This window comes from Oncorhynchus keta, chromosome 33 (assembly GCF_023373465.1).
Source record: "Oncorhynchus keta strain PuntledgeMale-10-30-2019 chromosome 33, Oket_V2, whole genome shotgun sequence".
In the NCBI taxonomy this organism is placed as follows: Eukaryota; Metazoa; Chordata; class Actinopteri; order Salmoniformes; family Salmonidae; genus Oncorhynchus; species Oncorhynchus keta.
In genome coordinates this window covers 12,759,724-12,778,481 of record NC_068453.1, presented here as the reverse complement: position 1 = coordinate 12,778,481, position 18,758 = coordinate 12,759,724, and the positions used below count along the sequence as shown (strand labels likewise).

The following is an 18,758-nucleotide window of genomic DNA, read 5'->3' as shown; positions in this document are numbered from 1 at the left end:
TCTCTGGAACACGTGGAACGGTCCACAATGCGGGGGACGACGTCATGGTTATGCCTCCTCCCCTCGCGTCCCGGTTGAACGCTCATGGTGAAGCAGCGCATGCGATTGGGAGAAAGAACCAACTTTTGGGGGGGTAGTAGCCTACAACACAAAATAGCTTACTAAGAGCTGTGAACATGGCTGCAGTTACAACCAACGGTACCGAACAAGACTCCACACCGGCAAACGAGCAAAATGGAACATTGGCCAAGGGAGAGAACAGGAATAATAAGCAGGGCCCTGCAGACTCGAAACAGGAACCGGGTGACAACGAGGACGAAACAGAAATGGACGTGAGCAACGGAGACAGCAAAGAGGAGAAGCCTTCAGTCGCACCAGAAGTCGCCAAAGAATCGGTTTTACCCACGGAAAACGGCAACAAAGAAGACGAACTGGCCTGTGAACTGTCTGAACCGGTTAAACGTCCCGTGGAGGGAATCCCTGCGAGTAGCACCGAAACCGGGGAGAGCACCGTGGAGCTGAATCAAGAACAAAGAGAGGAGAGCGTGTCCTCGCCTCCTAGCTCCGACAAGACCAAAAGCGAGGAATCCACGGAGAAAACCGACCACGGTATCAAAAGACGGGCCAGTGTCGAGATATCCTCCTCGGATGGAGAACCTCTCAGTCGAATGGATTCGGAAGACAGGTCTGTGCATTACTAATACCCAGTCAAATGTTGAATACAAAGCAGCGCAACAATGTTACCAGCCCACACCAAAAATGATTCAATCTCGATAAGGTGTTGGTTGACGTTTGTGATCAAACTACATTGTCACGAGTTGCATACACTATCCTTGCAATTATACAGTGTTGTGTGATATCTCCGTACTTTGTATTTTGCCAAACAACAGTTTAGCGTAACAATAGGGTTTGTTTTGCTACAATGCATCACCACCCAATGCGCAACGATGCGTTATGGACAGTTGACAACATTTGGGTACATGCATAGTTTTAACCGATAGTTGAATAGGCCTAGGTTTTCCTTTAGGTTTCAACGGAATGGTTCCACGCTGCACGTACACCCGCATCTGGACACAATGTCCATGTATGGCCTGCATTGCCACTTGGCCACCACGATGCTCATTGTGTAATAACGTAGCTACTATAACACCACGTTTTAAAAAGAGAGACACCAGCAATATGAACATTTCAGACTTGATTTTATCTTATGAACCAATTCAGTGAGTAAGATCCTCCATGTTGGTATGTATCCTTGAAAACCGTTTGGTGAAAGTCCCATGAGTAATTTCACAAGTGGAGCACTGAGACAAAGAAAATTATAATCACACACTAACATATCTACACACACACTTACAGACGTGTCAGTGTGGTCAACACAACTCCTCATCACCTTCTAGTTGGTTTGGCCTTGTGGCTGGGTCACTGTAGTTACAGGATGGATGTCTATGTTGAGATGAGTCCTATACACACACACACACACACACACACACACACACACACAGATTCTCACCCACATGCACACGAGGGAATCACACACTCAAGTCTTTCTGAGATATTTAGATGTGTACCCAGAATTCCCCATTCCATTATGTGAAATGGCCAAGATGGAACTTCCACTGGATCATAAACTAGTGCAGAACGAGAGAGTGAATCAAGATCAAAGGCGTTAGAAATGAGTAATGATGTATGCAACTCGCTGCTCAACTCTCTTACAGTAGCAACTTGGGATAATTTACTCGGGGTTGCTGCGGGCCTGCCGATCTGATTCACCTAACACTGTGCAGAATTCCGGTTACGCCTGTGTGACTCTTTATGTGCATGTAACAATAGAAGTCAACACACAGACACATATGCAAAAGCCTGTATGCAAAAGTCCAGTGTAGATATAGGGTCCTATCGGCCATATACTAATACATATAGATTTGCCCCTGCCTGTACACGATGTCTGAATATCACTAGACTAGCCAACAGAAAATAACAATATACACCTACTTTTCTTATTCAGACGGAAGCAAAGAAATCAACCATTTCACACACCCCGATATCCACCCTTCTCCTTTTGCTGCTAAAATAGTGGGATGATTCCCTTTCTGGATCCCAGTAGATTGTCTCAGTCTGTAGCCATAAGACGACCTGTAGCGGTTAGCTAACAAAATAAACCCAGTTAAAGGACTAAGACCCTGTGTTACTACATTTCAGCTCCTGTTGTATCTGAAGGAGAAGGGACCCCCCTTCCCCCCCTCTCCCGTCCTGGTGTGTTGCTTTGTCTAGCCGGGGTAGAAAGGCCTGTAGTAAGAAAAGAGCGAGTGAATGGAGGAGAGAGCTCTGCTGTTTGGGCAGCTGCATGGTCTCAATGTAACTTTTGTTCCCCTGCTGGCACTGAGGACCTCAGGAACAGAGCAGGGGAGCAGCTGGAGGCAGGCAGCCTTATGAGGTGTGTGTGTGTCACTTTCTCTTCATTCAGTCCAACATGGTAGCATTACTGAGTCACTAGTGCACTCTGAGAGGCTTTGTGTGTGAGGACGAAGGGATATACTTCTATGTCTATAGTGGCCTGAGATTAAAATCCGCCATGACACCCTCACATCCCTCCTTGTAGACCAGGCATACTAAACCTCATATGCCCCAGAGAAGTGGCACCGTCTGTTGAAGAGCAGTGTCGGCACATGCTATAAACGCACTAAATCACCAAGATTTAGTGACTGAGGCTGTCCAAACCCATGACTAGAACTGACCGCAAGGCGCGACTGAGGGTAGTGCGTACGGCCCAGTACATCACTGGGGCCAAGGTTCCTGCCACCCAGGACCTCTATACCAGGCGATGTCAGAGGAAGGCCCTAAAAATTTCCAGACTTCAGCCACCCTGGTCAGACTGTTCTCTCTGCTACGACACAACCAGAGGTACCAGACCGCGAAGTCTAGGCCCAAAATGCTGCTTAACAGCATCTCCCAAGCCATAAGGCTGCTGAACAGCATCTAACCTCCCAAGCCATAAGGCTGCTGAACAGCATCTAACCTCCCAAGCCACAAGGCTGCTGAACAGCATCTAACCTCCCAAGCCACAAGGCTGCTGAACAGCATCTAACCTCCCAAGCCACAAGGCTGCTGAACAGCATCTAACCTCCCAAGCCACAAGGCTGCTGAACAGCATCTAACCTCCCAAGCCACAAGGCTGCTGAACAGCATCTAACCTCCCAAGCCACAAGGCTGCTGAACAGCATATAACCTCCCAAGCCATAAGGCTGCTGAACAGCATCTAACCTCCCAAGCCATAAGGCTGCTGGACAGCATCTAACCTCCCAAGCCATAAGGCTGCTGAACAGCTAATTAAATGGCTGTATTGACCCCTCCCCCTTTATTACGCTGCTGCTACTCACTGTTTATCTATGCATAGTCACTTTAACCCTACCTACGTGCACATATTACCTCAATTGCCTCGATTAACTTGTACTCCTGCACATTGACTCGGTACCGGTAAAGGCCTGTATCTAGCCTCGTTATTGTTATTTTGTTACTCTTGTTTTTTTTACTGTAGTTTATTTAGTAAATATTTTCTTAACTGCATTGTTGGTTAAGGGCTTGTAAGTAAGCATTTCAAGGTAAGATGTGACTAATAACATTTGATTTGTTATGTAGTACAACAGATCTCTGTGCTGACCCCATCTCCCTCCCTCTCTCTCAGTATCAGCAGTACTCTGATGGACATGGAGAGCACAGCGTCCAGCGGGCGTTCCACACCTGCCATGATGAACGGGCACGGCCCGGGCACCGCCACCCCGTCGGTGGGTAAGGGCGTGGCATACACCTGCTGCTGGGACCAGTGCCAGCTCCTCTTTACCACCAGCCCAGACCTGGCTGAGCACATCAGGGGCGTGCACGTGGACGGACAACGGGGAGGGGTATGTTTTTTTTCTTTTTTTTTTCTATCCTTCACTTCCTATATCATCTTCTCTGTCCTGCCTCCCTGCTCACCATCTTCTATCCCCTTCCTCCTTCACCTTCGAGTTTTACGCCTCCAACTCGTCTTCTCCTCTTCTCCACCACCACAACCCTGTCTTCAAAATATCAATCCCCCTCTTCTCCATCTTGAAGATAATTCAAACATCCTGTGTTAAACTAACTCCAGATGAGAAGTACTGCTGCACAAAGACCGCTTGATGTTTTATCTCTCTTGGAACTGTAGGTTCAGAGAGGGGGCGGGGGTCAGTTTACGGGGGCTTGAGTTTCTAGGTGCCTCAGTTAAAAATGGTCCGTCATTGAATTTATATATGAAATGTCCATCTGCCAACTACTACAATTCTCTAGGATAGTAGGACATTTAGTTTCTTACATTGCATCTTGGGTAACTCATAAGAGCTAGGTTGTGAGTGACCTGTGAAGAGACGTGTGTTTAACAGTGTTGCTGTCCTCTCGCCAGGTTTTTGTGTGCCTGTGGAAAGGCTGCAAGGTGTACAACACCCCGTCGACCAGTCAGAGCTGGCTCCAGAGACACATGGTCTCACACAGCGGAGACAAACCATTCAAGGTGAGAAAACGCCTTCCTTTCTTCCATTTTCCTGTTCGGTCGCTCGCTCGCTCTCCCTTCACTGTCACACACACACAACATCAAAGCACTGACTCTGCCAACCACATCCTCATGTCATATACAGAGCCTTCATCATATTGATACCCCTTGACTTATTCCACATTTTGTTGTGTTACAGCCTGAATTCAACATGGATTCAATTGTTTTTCCCTCGCCCATCTACACACAACCTCACAATGACAAAGTGAAAACATGTTTTTATTTATTTTTGCTAATTTATTCAAAATGAAATACAGAAGTATTCACACCCCTGAGTTAATACATGTTAGAATCACGGTTGGCAGCGATTACAGCAGTGAGTCTTTCTGGGTATGTTTACAGCAGTGAGTCTTTCTGGGTATGTCTCTAAGAGCTTTGCACACCTGGATTGTACAATATTTGCACATTATTTTTATATTCTTCAAGCTCTGTCAAGTTGGTTGTTGCTCATTGCTAGACAGCCATTTTCAAGTCTCGTATTAGATTTTCAAGCCAATTTGTGTCAAAACTGTAACCAGGCCACTCCGGAACATTACGGAACATTGTTCAATGTCGTCTTGGTAAGCAACTCCTGTGTATATTTGACCTTGTGTTTTAGGTTACTGTCCTGCTGAAAGGTGAGCTTGTCTCCAGTGTCTGCTGGAAAGCAGACTGAGCCAGGTTTTTCTCTAGGATTTGACCTGTGCTTAGCTCTGTTCTGTTTATTTTTATCCTAAAGAAAAGTCCTTGTTAATGACAAGCATACCCATAACATGATGCAGCCACCATCATGCTTGAAAATGTGAAGTGGTACTCGGTAATGTGTTGTTGGATTTGCCCTAAACATAAAGCTTTGTATGCAAGACATAAAGTTAATTTCTTAGCCACATTCTTTGTAGTTTTACTTTAGTGCCTTATTGCAAACAGGATGCATGTTTTGGAATATTATGTACAGGCTTCCTTAATTTCAGTCTGTCAATTAGGTTAGTATTGTGGAGCAACTACAGTTTTGTTGATCAACCCTCAGTTTTCTCCTATCACAGCCATTAAACACTGTACCTATTTTAGTCACCATTGGCCTCATGGTGAAATCACTGAACGGTTTCCTTCCTCTCTGGCAACTGAGTTAGGAAGGACGCCTGTATCTTTGTAGTGACTGTGTGTTAATAACTTCACAATGCTCAAAGGGATATGTGATGTCTGCTTTTAAATGATTATTTCTTACCCATCTACCAATATGTGCCCTTCTTCTTTGTGAGGCATTGGAAAACCTCCCTGGTCTTTGTGGTTGAATCTGTTTTGAAATTCACTGCTCAACTGAGGGACCTTACAATTATCTGTATGTGTGGGGTACAGAGATGAGGTAGTCATTCAAAAATCATGTTAAACACTTAAGTCCATGCAACTTATGTAACTTAAGCACATTTTTACTCCTGATCGTATTTTGGTCTGCCACAACAAAGGGGTTGAATACTTATTGACGCAACACATTTCTGCTTTCACTTTTAATTAATTAGTGAACATTTTGTCAAAACATAATTCCACTTGGACATTTGAAAATCGGCTTGTAGCACAACAAATTGTGGCTAAAGTCGAGGGGTGTGAATACTTTCATACCTTCTGTATGTACATGTCAGGTGCTCTAGATTATTCTAGTCTTAGAATGATTCTAATGATCTCCGACACAATACACTTGTCACACACTACCCTGTGTGAAGCTAATGCATGATATTATATTGAATGTTTCCATTGAACTCTGCCTTCTATAACCAGACCTACAGTTTCCTCTGTATTAAACTCTTTGAGCTATTATTGAAATAGAAATCAGCTAGGTTTCAAATAGAACGACCAATACTGTTATTCTCTATGTAAGTGCTGTTGTATAAGCGATCTACTGTTAAATCTACTGGTCCGTGTTCTCACCGGGTGTCGTCTCCCGTCTTTGTCAGTGTGTGGTGGGGGGCTGCAATGCCACGTTTGCCTCCCAGGGGGGGCTAGCGCGCCACGTACCCACCCACTTCAGCTCCCAGAACTCCAACAAGCTGGCCAATCAGGGCAAGATGAAGGAGGATTCACCTTCGAAGGCGGGGCTTAACAAGAGGCGGAAACTCAAGAACAAACGCAGGCGGTCTTTACGTACGTATCCGAGAAACACACACACGCACATATAAACACACGCAATACACACACGGCATATGTTTTATTATCCTTGTGGGGACCTAAAATTGATTTCCATTAAAAATCCTGTTTTCCCTAATTGTTGCCCTAATTTTAACTGTAAGCCTAAAATAGCCTTTGTCCTCTGGGACTTTTGGGCATTTCTGGTACCCATAAGGATGGCAATACAAGCACCCACAAATGCAAGCATGTGTATACACACACAGATATGCACGGGCACACACTCAATCATACAATCAATCAATAAACCAATCATGTACTCACTGATCAGGTCGCCTGGCATTCAAACCAAGCGTCTTAACCAATCGGGTGGTGGGAAACGTTTTGATGATGAATATCTACGAGGGTCAGATCCATCTGATTGGCTAATCCCCTCTGACCTCCCGACCTATGAACCTCGGTTTAACGCTCCCCCTCTCTCACCCCAGTGTGTTCTGTCCCTCCAGCACGACCTCACGACTTCTTTGATGCCCAGACCATGGATGCCATCAGACACCGGGCCATCTGCCTCAACCTGGCTACACATATAGAGAGCCTAGGCAACGGACACAGTGTGGTGTTTCACAGCACGGTTAGTAGTAGCGCACACACACCATCACCGTCGTCTACCACAGCATGGTCAGGGATCCAGCGGCAGCAGACCATGCAGGGTCCTGCACACACACACAGTGTACTTCACTGTTCAGACAGCAGAGGGCGCAGCAGACCTACAGAATAACGGTCTCAGCTGTACAGAGGAGTTTATTAGTATTTTTAAAAAACGTTTATTTAAGCTGGGAGTCATGCTGAGACCGCGTTCTCTTTATGCAGATGAGGCCTGCATGAACACATCAATACACAAACATTGCACTATTATACATGTCTTTCTATACACGCATCAATTACACAATATGTGAAAAGTAAACACAACCGTATGAAACAAACACATTCTTCAGTAAAAAGCTCTCTAACATCTGCCTGAATTGCTCTAGAGGCACCAACTCTAACTTTAAGGACTTTTGGAGAAAAACTCTAATCAGATTTACCTAATTGGGTGGAGATTGAAGGGCTCTCCAGGGTTAGCCATCCCTGAGTCCGGGTCTGGTAACTTCTATGTCTGAAGTTTAACAATGAGGTAAGGTATGATGGCAGTTTATAGACAAAATAAGAGCACAATGCCTCGATCTATGAGACTTCGCGGAGGGCCAGCCTACTTTCTGATACAAAATGCAATGATGTGTACGGAACCTGTCGCCCGTGATAATGCACTGTGATAAACTGTGCCCAACGGCTTCAGTACAGTGGTAGCTGCATTCATATAGACAAATCCTCATAGTCAATAACTGGAATGAATGTTGACTGGATGATTTTATTTTCTGCTATTTAACAAAAGACAACATTTGTCCCTATATTGGAAGCCTATTTGACCGATTCATTTCGTAACTTATTCATCAACATACTTTTCGTTCATCCAGATGCCCAGATATTTATAAGAGGGGACACGATCAACGAGGGCACAATCCAAAGTACTAGGGGTGTAACTGTTCATCAAACCCACGGTTTGATATGTTTTTAGGGGTCACGGTTCACTTTCGGTGAAGTTCCCTTCACAATATTCCTGTCATTCTGTGGTGACAGGATTGTCATGTTGGTCCTCTCATGTTTCCACTCTGATGCTGCATTTGTCACCTTCTGGGAGGTGGGAATTTAGAGTTGTGAAGTCATAAATACCAGTTGGATGCGTTGAGAAACGGCAGTAGCTAATTGCCAACAAGCTGCGTCAACCATAAACTAAACGTACAGCCATCATGCTTGTAAAATTTTTTTTTTTTACCCACAATAGATATCTTTTTTATTAATGTTTTGCTGCATTTAACTGCCAACTGCTGCTCGAGGCCATTTCCTTAGTAGGCGACACCCGAGGTAATCATGTGGGAGAAGTGTCTGCTTCAGATCATTGACAAGTTTCCCACAAGTAAGTACCAGTTGGAGGGCCATTCAAGTGGGTTTTCCCCAGTCGTATGTGGTAAATTCCCACTTGGTTACAAACACACCATGACACTGTCTCCTTCAGTGCCAGATGCGCAGTTGGGATGCTCCATAAAGGGGCATGTCTGTAGCACGGTACATCTCCTATACCAGGATAATGTGATGTCTGTCACTGTTACGTAAGCGCAACACAGGGGTGCGTTGGCCAATTCATTCTAAACCGCATCTTTGGCTTGCTCATATAGAGCAGGTACAACCTGTTTGCTTAAATTGGTGCAAGAGGAAGTTCGTAAGGCGCTGAAACCCCCCCTATTCTCAATCACCGTGATTGGTTATGTCTGTGGTTATTAAGCAAATAATGAAACGCAGCCTACCTATCGCTCTTGTAATGTATTCGGTCCGGTCAGAGTCAGCTGCCAAGGAATGCTTGAATGCCGAGGTGAGACGATGTGGTGTTTCTTTGCGTTTCCGTCTTGCTCCGGTATACTGGGGTGATGTCAGAGTAAATGTGTCAACACATTTGAGGTGTTGGCAGCTGCATAGGATATTCTTGTTGAGCGTGGCCACATACTGTTAATGTTTTATCCACAACTCTCTGCCCATATCAGTTGTAATCTGCTGGGGAAGCCTGAATGTCCACAAACTGGAGATTTAAACGATTGTTGATGATCCTCCCAATTCGGGTTTATCGACCTCCCCATCGTACAGAACTAGTCCTTGGCTGCGCCTCACAAAATGTGAAATGCGCCAGTTAAGGTAATTTTGATTCCGATGTCCGCGTAGGTGCTAGTTTTAACGGAATAGCCGTACATGTTTGTTTTAGTTCAGATTTACGGCATGGGCCTACTACTACGCAGCATATGCATTGCCTAAAAGGCTTTTTATGTATTCATTCGGGTTCAGTGCGACCGAATCGAGGTCCCTGAACCGAATGTTTCGGTACGAATACGCGTACCATTACACCCCTAAGGAGTACTTATGCATAAATCATCAGATTCTTATGTGATTTGGAAAATAACATGTTCTTGGTTTTACCTGCACTAAGTACCAATGTCAATTCAGCAAAGGCCTTCTTGGAGGGCAATAGCGAAAGATTGAGACTGACAGGGCCTGGTCAGGTAAATGTTAATTTTGTAACATTTTTTATACAGATTAACCAATATTGTTAATGTGAACATAACCGGAACACGAATTGATCCCTGTAGGACACCCTTTGTCAAGAAACCCGATTTTAAAACCATCAGTAAATACACACTGTCTTCTGTCCTTTTGTTAAAGCAGCCAATCTGTAACTTTTTGGGTGACCCAACCAAATTCACATAGAAATGTGAGTTATAGAGCTGTCATTCTTATTGAAAGCAAGTATATGTGAGAAGAAGAGGTGTATATGTGCTTTATTTCTATGCTTTCCGTTCTTAAGTTTCAATTTTGCGTCTTTCTTTAGGTTTTGTACAATTGCTTCAAACAACTGAAAATACAATGTTTTTGTTTTATGGAAAATATATTTCAGTCGTTTAGATGGGGTACAATGATTCTCTACACTTTACTCCCATGCCCCTTTTAATTATTCTGCTAATAAAGCAACTGAAATTTGGCGAACTTCGAATTTTAGCAACCAGGAAATGGCAGAGTGGTTTCTGCATGGTGCGTCTTTAAATAATTTCCAAACCAGCTAAACGCAGCCTGGTCCGGGCCAATTGATGAAACCTCTGAATAAGTAATGTAGGGTAGCCTAGTGGTTAGAGTGTTGGTCTTGTAACCGGAAGGTTGCAGAGCTGACAAGGTACAAATCTGTCGTTCTGCCCCTGAACAGGCAGTTAACCCACTGTTCCTAGGCCGTCATTGAAAATAAGAATTTGTTCTAAACTGACTTACCTAGTTAAATAAAGGTTAAATGAAATTTAAAAAATGGGTGAAACACAGTTGAAGGCTTTAGACAGGTCAACAAAAAGGGCCGGGCAGAGTGTTACTTGTTATCCAAGCAATTTGAGAACATCATTTAAAACCAAAGAAGTAGCAGAGATGGTTCTATCACCTGGTCTGAAACCTGACTGGTTTCCATTTAAGTGATAATGCCAGAGAAGCCGGTGTTTGGAGGATATATTGGCACGGGTGTTAGGACCGAGACCTAGTCGAGGGCCTGCAAACCGTGCAGATGTATCCTCCAAACACTGGCTTCGAGGGCATTATAACTTTTATACAACGGGTTACCAACATATTAAAATGATTGACATATTTTCATGAGCGTTATTTTGATTCATTTATTCATACTATTTCATCCTTCCACAAGATATTGTCCCGACACTAATACTAGTAAAGGCCCAGTGTGCTACTTTTGAATTATTATTATTATATATCTTTTTTTTTTTTACTCTGCTTTTTATTTTATTTTTTTACTTCCGTCTGGGCTGATTGGACAGTGAGACGGAACAGAGAAAATGAGCATTTCAACATCATAGCTTTAGCCGGTGGTAACTTCCAACTGACGGTGGAACAGACACCGTCAGACTCACCAATTGTATAATTACAATACATTTCGTAGTTAAAAAGGATCTGAGTATTTACCAAAGGTTCTATAATTTTCGCTCGGCAAGAGTTTGGACATAGGGCTCTAATTACTTAGGTGACCCGACACCACCTTTTTGAAGGGGGAGTATGTGGGCCACTTTCCAGACCCTGGGGATGGCACCAAAAATACTTCTGGTAAACATGTGTTGAAGATTCTGCAATCAGAGGAGCTTAAAGCTACAGAAAGAATGGATCTTTTGGATGAAGCAATCTTGCTCAAGGCGTCTAACACATCACAAGTAGAAAGTTGTTGAAATGAAAACAAAGATTCACAAAAAGTTGATAACTACCATTGAGCCAGCTAGAGGCTGGGAGAGGGGCAGGCAGTCGACTGGCTGACCAGGGTCAATTAAAGCTTCATTTATTTCAAGTGAAAAGCCTGCTGAGATTAAATGCTGATTTTAAAAAATAAATAAAACCAATTTTTAAAGCATCACAATCACACAACTTGTTTTCCAAAATTGACGGTTTAAACTCACAGGAGTTCATGTGTGCAGTGTTGAGGCCTGCTGAAAATGAAGGGCCCATCCAGGGAATAACACTGACTCCTGTGCCCCTTTTTTAAATTAAACTGCTAATAAAGGGAACTGCCAGCAACCCTCCCACGATAACACACTGCTCTGACGTACATGCCAGAGTCCAGACCCAGCCAGGCCTGTTGTTGGAGCCACTTAGAAAACAGACCTCTTCATCTCCTTCCAGCCTCTGTCCTCCCTCACTCCCACCATCTCTCCCGTACACATGCAGTTGGAGAACTTCTACCGGTATTTTCACAGAGAAATCAAGAGAGACAGACAGCGTAGGAACCCAGCAGTTGCCTGACGACTCCGACTGAATTATTCCGCTGCTCTGTTCACTTCGTACTTAAGTCTGAGACTGCCATCATTGTGGGGATGGCAAAATGATGGGTGTTGTACAAAACAAAGTCATCAACGATTGGGTCTTTTACATCTTTATCAGCTTTATCCACATGTGTTCTGGCTCTGGCCCCACCCATCAGTTTCTGGGACCAATCAGAATGGTTAGAATGTGTTTGTGTTCTAGACATCGTTCAGGGAGGTACTCGGATCCAGACTCATTGCGGAGAAGAAATTAACGTCCGTGGGCGTGGCGTAGCATTTGGCTGAAGCAAGTACTTTGGGTAGCCAGGCAAACCCAGCAGGCCTTCTCTAAGCCAAAGCAAAAAGCAAATAAAACCATGGGAGAGAGTCTAGTGTAATGTCTTTTCATGCTGTGACTTACGTTTGTGTGTGTGTGTGCGTGTGTGTGTATGCACACATCCCATCTGTGTGTTTCTAAAGATAAAGAGCATTCCTAGTCTTCACCTTGGTCCAGGGTCACACTCACTCACTCACTGTGGAATGCACTAACGTCAGTCAGGGAGCTGTATTGTTCCTACCACACACAGGGTGTGTGTATATGTTTAGTGGCTGGACTGGCGTCTTCAGGCCAGTGAAGTAACAGTGTTAGTCTGCGGAGTGGGAGGGAGGACAGATTGAGTCTGGCTTAATTAGACTGGAGCCAGGTGTCTGATTCCTTTTACTGACTTGCCATCAGCATCAGTCCTTTGGTTAGGGATGGTGTGGGTGGGTGTGTCTCTCCAAATATCTCTCCAGTATAACCTCAACAACGATGTGTTGTTTTTCCAATGTCTCTGTTATTGGGTGGTGTCTTACCTCTCTTCTTCTTCTATCTCTAGGTAATAGCGAGGAGGAAGGAAGATTCTGGGAAGGTTAAAGTCCTCCTCCACTGGACTCCTGAGGACATGTGAGTTGCCCTCTTTTTCTCCACCCTCCCCTCTACCTCTCCTCCCCACATCCTGCTCTTCATCTCTCTCCTGTTGGCAGACACAAGGCCTCAGTCCTCTTCTCTCCCCTTGCTCCCATTTCTCTCCTGTACTACTGGCAAGCAGAGGCCTATCCTCCCCCTCCTCTCTTCCTATGCTTCTCCTCCCCTGCTCTGTAAAGGTCAGCAGGCGTTTAGTGGTGGTTAGTCAATTTGTCCTGTGGCTGTGGGCAGGAGGCTGGCAGTCACCTGTGACCCTACCACCACCGCACCACACACACACACACAGGAGGATACCCAGGTTAGCGTCTCCATCCAGAAGGGTCAGTGATTTGGATGAGTTCACTCGTGTCGTGGGAGCTACCCTGTGATCTCTGTCCATCCTTTCATCCCTCCCTAACTCTTTCTCTTTTCCTTGGGTGTATTCCCATAGGTTAATTTTGATCAGTGGCCCAGTTTAGGAGAGAATGAATGACCAAGAGCTCCCTTGACAATCATAACAGCTATCATAACCAGCTGTGTGCATTTCAGACTGGAATATTTTAAGTTAGCTATGTAGTTGGCGTACTATATTATCAGGGAAATGATTGAAGGGGAGGAGACGAGGAGAGAAAGCCTCTTCAGACTATTGAGCTGCAGCCCTGTGTAGCCCTACTCCTCCTCAGGTCATTAGTCTCTCAGCCAGAGGAGAGAAGGAGAGGAAGTCACTTCAGACTGAGACAAAGCCCTGTGCAGCCCTCCTCTCTAGCCATTAGTTTCTCAGCTGGAGGAACAGGCTGTCAGCTCAGCTCTGCTCTGTCTAAAACCCCTCTCACAGAGAGCTCATCTCCGATAGAAGCAACTTTCTGGGTCAGGAAACGGGCTATAAGCCAAAACGATGCTCGCTTTCATGGTACATGTCCAAAATAAACCCCTCTCTTTTGCATTTTTGTTTTGGGGTTTGGATGAAGAAGGGAGGAGGAGGAGCAAGAGGCGTATTGCGGCACTCGTTTCAGAAGCTGTGAGAGTGTTTTGTTTAAGAGTTGGATATGTCTCTCTAAGGACCATGTTGCTGTAAAGGCAACCGTCACCCACACTACCATGGAGAATGTCTACCAGATGTTATTGTAGTCACTTCTAGCCCTCAGCTACGGCGCTGCAGCAGCATCCTATGTGTACAATGAGCATTGTATTTGCTGTGATTTAAACCGTAACGGGCGACCTGCTGAGGCCTTCCTCTCTGTCTCCTAGCATGTAATTGGGTGCTTTTCTGCCATTTTTGTTTTGGCTCTGTCCACTTGGGTTCATCCCTCTGCAAGGGTACGGTCCCCTCTCGCCTCTCCATTTCTTCAATACCTCTCTCTTCTCCTTTCATCCACTATCCACTTTCTTCCTTTCCTTCTCCTTTCCTCCCCCTAGGGCTTTCATCTGCTCCTCTCTGAATCTATGATCTATAGCCAAGCAGTCTGCTAACGATGAACCAGGCACCGCTTATTCACATCTCCCCCACATCTCTCCCCTCTCTCTCTCTCTCTCTCTCTCTCTCTCTCTCTCTCTCTCTCTCTCTCTCTCTCTCTCTCTCTCTCTCTCTCTCTCTCTCTCTCTCTCTCTCTCTCTCTCTCTCTCTCTCTCTCTCTCTCTCTCTCTCTCTGTTTGTTCATTGGGATGCTTTCCTGGTGACGCACACCGTGACGACTGTAGCAGGAGTAGAGAGGAGCCCAGTACTGGCATTGATCCTCTCCCAATGTTTCCCACAGACAACACCTAAATACACTCTTTAGTTAGACGAGCACTTTAGGAAGCATGCATTTGTACCACTGCAATCTCCTCTTAACCCATTTCTGTTAGATGCCAGTCAGACACCAGCTCAGAGAGGCCACGGTGCCAACTACCAGATTTGTACTGTCTGTCACCTCTTCCCCCTCTCTCTCTCTCCCTCTCTCTCTCTCTCTCTCTCTCTCTCTCTCTCTCTCACTCTCTTCTCCTCCTTCTCTCCTCCATCCCTCTCGCTTGCTCTCAATCTCTATCCCCCTCTCCAGACTACCTGATGTGTGGGTGAATGAGAGTGACCGGCCACAGCAGAAGACCAAGGTGGTCCACCTCTCCCAGCTGCCCCAGGAGACACACGTACTGCTGGACCCCAACATATACAGGTGTGTGTGTGCATGCACTGGAGGGGGGGGGGGTTGCCAAATCTTGAGTCATAGACCATTAGGGCTAATCATTTACTCTCCAAATAGTGTGTGTGTGTGCCTGTGGACGTGCACATAACTCATACAATGGTTGCCTCACAACAACAACAATGTGAGCATACCTACCACAGCCAGTGTGTTTTCCTAGACTCCGTACTGGCCCAGTGATCCCCGAGGGCCTGTGCTACTCTGTGTTTACCCAGCTAATTAATAATGGTTACAGGCATCTTGTAATGGATGGCCATGCAGCACAGAGCTAAATATGAACACCCAATGCCCATGGAGAGAGGTGATCCTGAACCTCACGTCGGCCTTGCACGTGAATACCGGCTGCTTTGAGTTTGTTGTACCTAGTCTTTCCTCTCTTTTATTCTTACAAGCAGTGATGTAAATGCTTTATAGGCAAAGTGAAGAAGGTATGGTTCCCTGAAGAGACCACCCCCCTTAAGTGATGTAAATGCTTTATAGGCAAAGTGAAGAAGGTATGGTTCCCTGAAGAGACCCCCCCCCTTTATTAATGGTTCCCTGATGTAAATGCTTTATAGGCAAAGTGAAGAAGGTATGGTACCCTGAAGAGACCCCCCTTCAGTGTTGTAAAGTACTTAAGTAAAAAAATACTTTTAGATGACTAAAGTTGTTTCTTGGGCTATCTGTACTTTACTATTTCTATTTTTGTCTACTTTTACTTGACTACATTTCTAACGAAGATAGTGTACATTTTACTCTATACATTTTCCATGACACCCAAAAGTACTTTTTAAAACTTTTTATGCATAACAGGAAAGGAAAAAGGTCTAATTCACGCACTTAACGAGAACATCCAGGTCATCCCTACTACCTCTGATCTGGCAGACTCACAAAACACAAATGCTTAATTTGAGAGTGTGCCCCTGACCATCCGTAAACTCAAAACAACTAGAAAATCGTGCCGTCTGGTTGGTCTAATATGAGGAATTACAAATGATTTATACCTTTACTTTTGATGCTTAAGTTAATTTTTAAACCAAATACCTTTACTCGAGTTGTATTTTCCTGGGTGACCCCTAACCTAACCCCTGAAGCACTCACTGGCTCCTTGGCCTGTTGTTTTCAAACACACATTCCTCCACTCTCCTCCTCCTCTCTGTCTCGTATGGGATGGTGAGAGAAAGTATCCTGACATGCCTGACATTCAGTAGGGTCAGGCTATGGTGTGTTGTCATTATGATTTGTGTGCCAGGAGTAATCTGAGAAGCACAGCTTTCAAGATTCAGGAATGATGTGACTGCTATTTATTTCCCCACCAGGTGGCGCCAGTCACTGTTGTCAGCCAGAAGAAAATACTACGCCGTAGACAAAGCATTCCACCCCTTTCTTGACCCACCTCCCTCCCTCAATGCCATCTTGCATCTTGGGTGTCATCCCCTGCTGTTGACCCTTCTGGCCACTATAATGCAACCCTCCCCATCACTCCCCTGATAAATATTTTTCTTCACAAAAGTGGTTCCCTGGGCCTTGATTCATCCTGTATGAAAATGTAATGGTCGGTATCCTCTCATAGTTCTGTAAATACCCTGGTAGTATGTATAATATTCTGAACATGTTCTGAATGCTTACAGTACATTAATGACTGTGGGGGAGGTGGACCGTGTTAAGAGTGATGTCATGCGTACACAAGATGCATAAGTGGAAACGAATGTAAAGTGCCGCTGTCGTTACAGGATGTTCTTCTAGAGACTGAGGACCAATCAAAAGGGACTCGAAAAGGAGCCGGACGATGTCACCTGGCACAGGAAATCCCCATGTCATATCCTGTCTGGACAGGAGTGGAGAAGACCAGAGATTTCAATACCTCTTTTATTCCCCCCTTTTTTCTTTAACTTTCTGCTCTTTTCACTTTCTTTTCAATGTCAAATTCCTCCAAATGATGAAGTTAATTTAGTATTTGTTTTCAATGGTTTCTGAAAATACACTCTATATACACAGTAGTATGCAGACACCTCTTCAAATAAGTGAATTTGGCTATTTCAGCCACACCCGTTGCTGCCAGGTGTGTTAAATTGAGCACACAGCCATGCGATCTCCATAGACAAACATTGGCAGTAGAATGAAGTGGGTCTCCATGGCCGAGCAGCCACACACAAGCCTAAGATCACCATGCACAATGCCAAGCGTCGGCTGGAATGGTGCAAAGCTTGCCGCCGTTGGACTCTGGAGTAGTGGAAACGGCTTCTCTGGAGTGAAGAATCACACTTCACCATCTGGCAGTCCGACGGACGAATATGGGTTTGGCGGATGCCAGGAGAAAGCTACCTGCCCGAATAATGTGCGCCAACTGTAAAGTTTGGTGGATGAGGAATAATGGTTCGGGCTAGGCCCCTTAGTTCCTGTGAAGGGAAATATTAACGCTACAGCATATGACATTCCAGACGATAATGTGCTTCCAACTTTGGCAGGCCCTTTCCTGTTTCAGCATGACAATGCCCCCCTGCACAAAGCAAGGTCCATACAGAAATGGTTTGTCAAGATCGGTGTGGAAGAACTTGACTGGCCTGCACAGAGCCCTGACCTCCACTCCATTGAACCTTTGGGATTAATTGCAACGCAGACTGTGAGCCAGGCCTAATCGCCCCACATCAGTGCCCGACCTCACTAATGCTCTTGTGGCTGAATGGAAACAAGTCCCTGCAGCAGTGATCCAACATCGAGTGAAAAGCCTTCCCAGAAGAGTGGAGGCTGTTATAGCAGAAAAGGGGGAGACTAACTCCATATTAATGCCCATGATTTTGGAATGAGATGTTCTACGAGCTGGTGTCCACATACTTTTGGTCATGTAGTGTAGGCCAAATGTATTATATACTAGGTGCTGAACATTTGAGCCATTTTGGGGGTGTTTTAGTTAATACAACTAGACTACGAGCTTAACAGCACAGTTACTTGATGTTGTAGAGACCTAGTTGCATTTTGTAGAGAAACGTGTCTTTGTAAATACTCCTGGAGATTGGTAATATATTTTTATACCTGGAAATTGTACTGTAGATGTTTTATTATTTCTGCTCCATTTAAAAAATAAATTTAAAAATGTAAAAAAAGGTTTTAAACTGTAATAATTGTACATAATGCAATAGGAAAATAGTTAGGAAAATAGGCTGTTAAGTGCACCCTGTTTCTGTCTGACACTAGCTAGGTGAATTGTACTGTTGCAGCTTCTGATAGTTAAGATGATGATGAGGAAGTTGTAAGGCCTGTGTGCGTGTTTCTGTACGTTATCTTTGTGCTGCTGGCAATAGGCAAGTAATAACAGTATTATTAACCCCTCTCTCTCCAGTCCTCTGTCAGTCTGGCTAACTAATGTCTGCATGTTCGTGCAGGGAATGGAGATGATCATGTTGAACTATACAGTAGGACTGTTCTTCATGGTCTGTCTGAATAGCTACCGAAGTGTGTGTGTGTGTAGAGGTCCATTATAACATGGCATCACAGTTTGTTTTGTTTTTAAATAAAATGTTTAATTAAAACTGTCATCTCTTATAATTGCCTCTGACATTAGGCATGGGTGGGATGTC

The 18,758-nt window shown here is 44.7% G+C and overlaps 1 protein-coding gene across 2 annotated transcripts; it reads left to right on the top strand.

Moving 5' to 3' along the window:
- On the top strand, positions 1-18,713 carry LOC118366241 (zinc finger protein AEBP2-like). 2 transcript variants are annotated; one of them, XM_035748759.2, is made up of 8 exons: positions 1-685; positions 3,683-3,899; positions 4,418-4,525; positions 6,493-6,679; positions 7,168-7,292; positions 12,957-13,024; positions 15,061-15,174; positions 16,914-18,713. In XM_035748759.2, exons 1-8 carry the CDS (start codon positions 177-179, stop codon positions 16,924-16,926), a joined length of 1,341 nt encoding a protein of 446 aa, XP_035604652.1. In that variant the 5' UTR covers positions 1-176; the 3' UTR covers positions 16,927-18,713. The 2 variants fall into 2 exon arrangements, with proteins under 2 accessions (XP_035604652.1, XP_035604651.1); XM_035748758.2 differs by having other exon boundaries at positions 2-685; positions 7,150-7,292.
- The last annotated feature ends 45 nt before the right edge of the window (positions 18,714-18,758 follow it).

Excerpts from the sequence above, each read along its gene's own strand:
- LOC118366241 (XM_035748758.2), top strand. The coding sequence starts at position 177 with ATGGCTGCAGTTACAACCAACGGTACCGAACAAGACTCCACACCGGCA. Across the intron at positions 4,526-6,492 it reads GCGGAGACAAACCATTCAAG|TGTGTGGTGGGGGGCTGCAA; the intron begins GTGAGAAAACGC and ends CGTCTTTGTCAG. Across the intron at positions 6,680-7,149 it reads CAAACGCAGGCGGTCTTTAC|TGTGTTCTGTCCCTCCAGCA; the intron begins GTACGTATCCGA and ends CTCTCACCCCAG.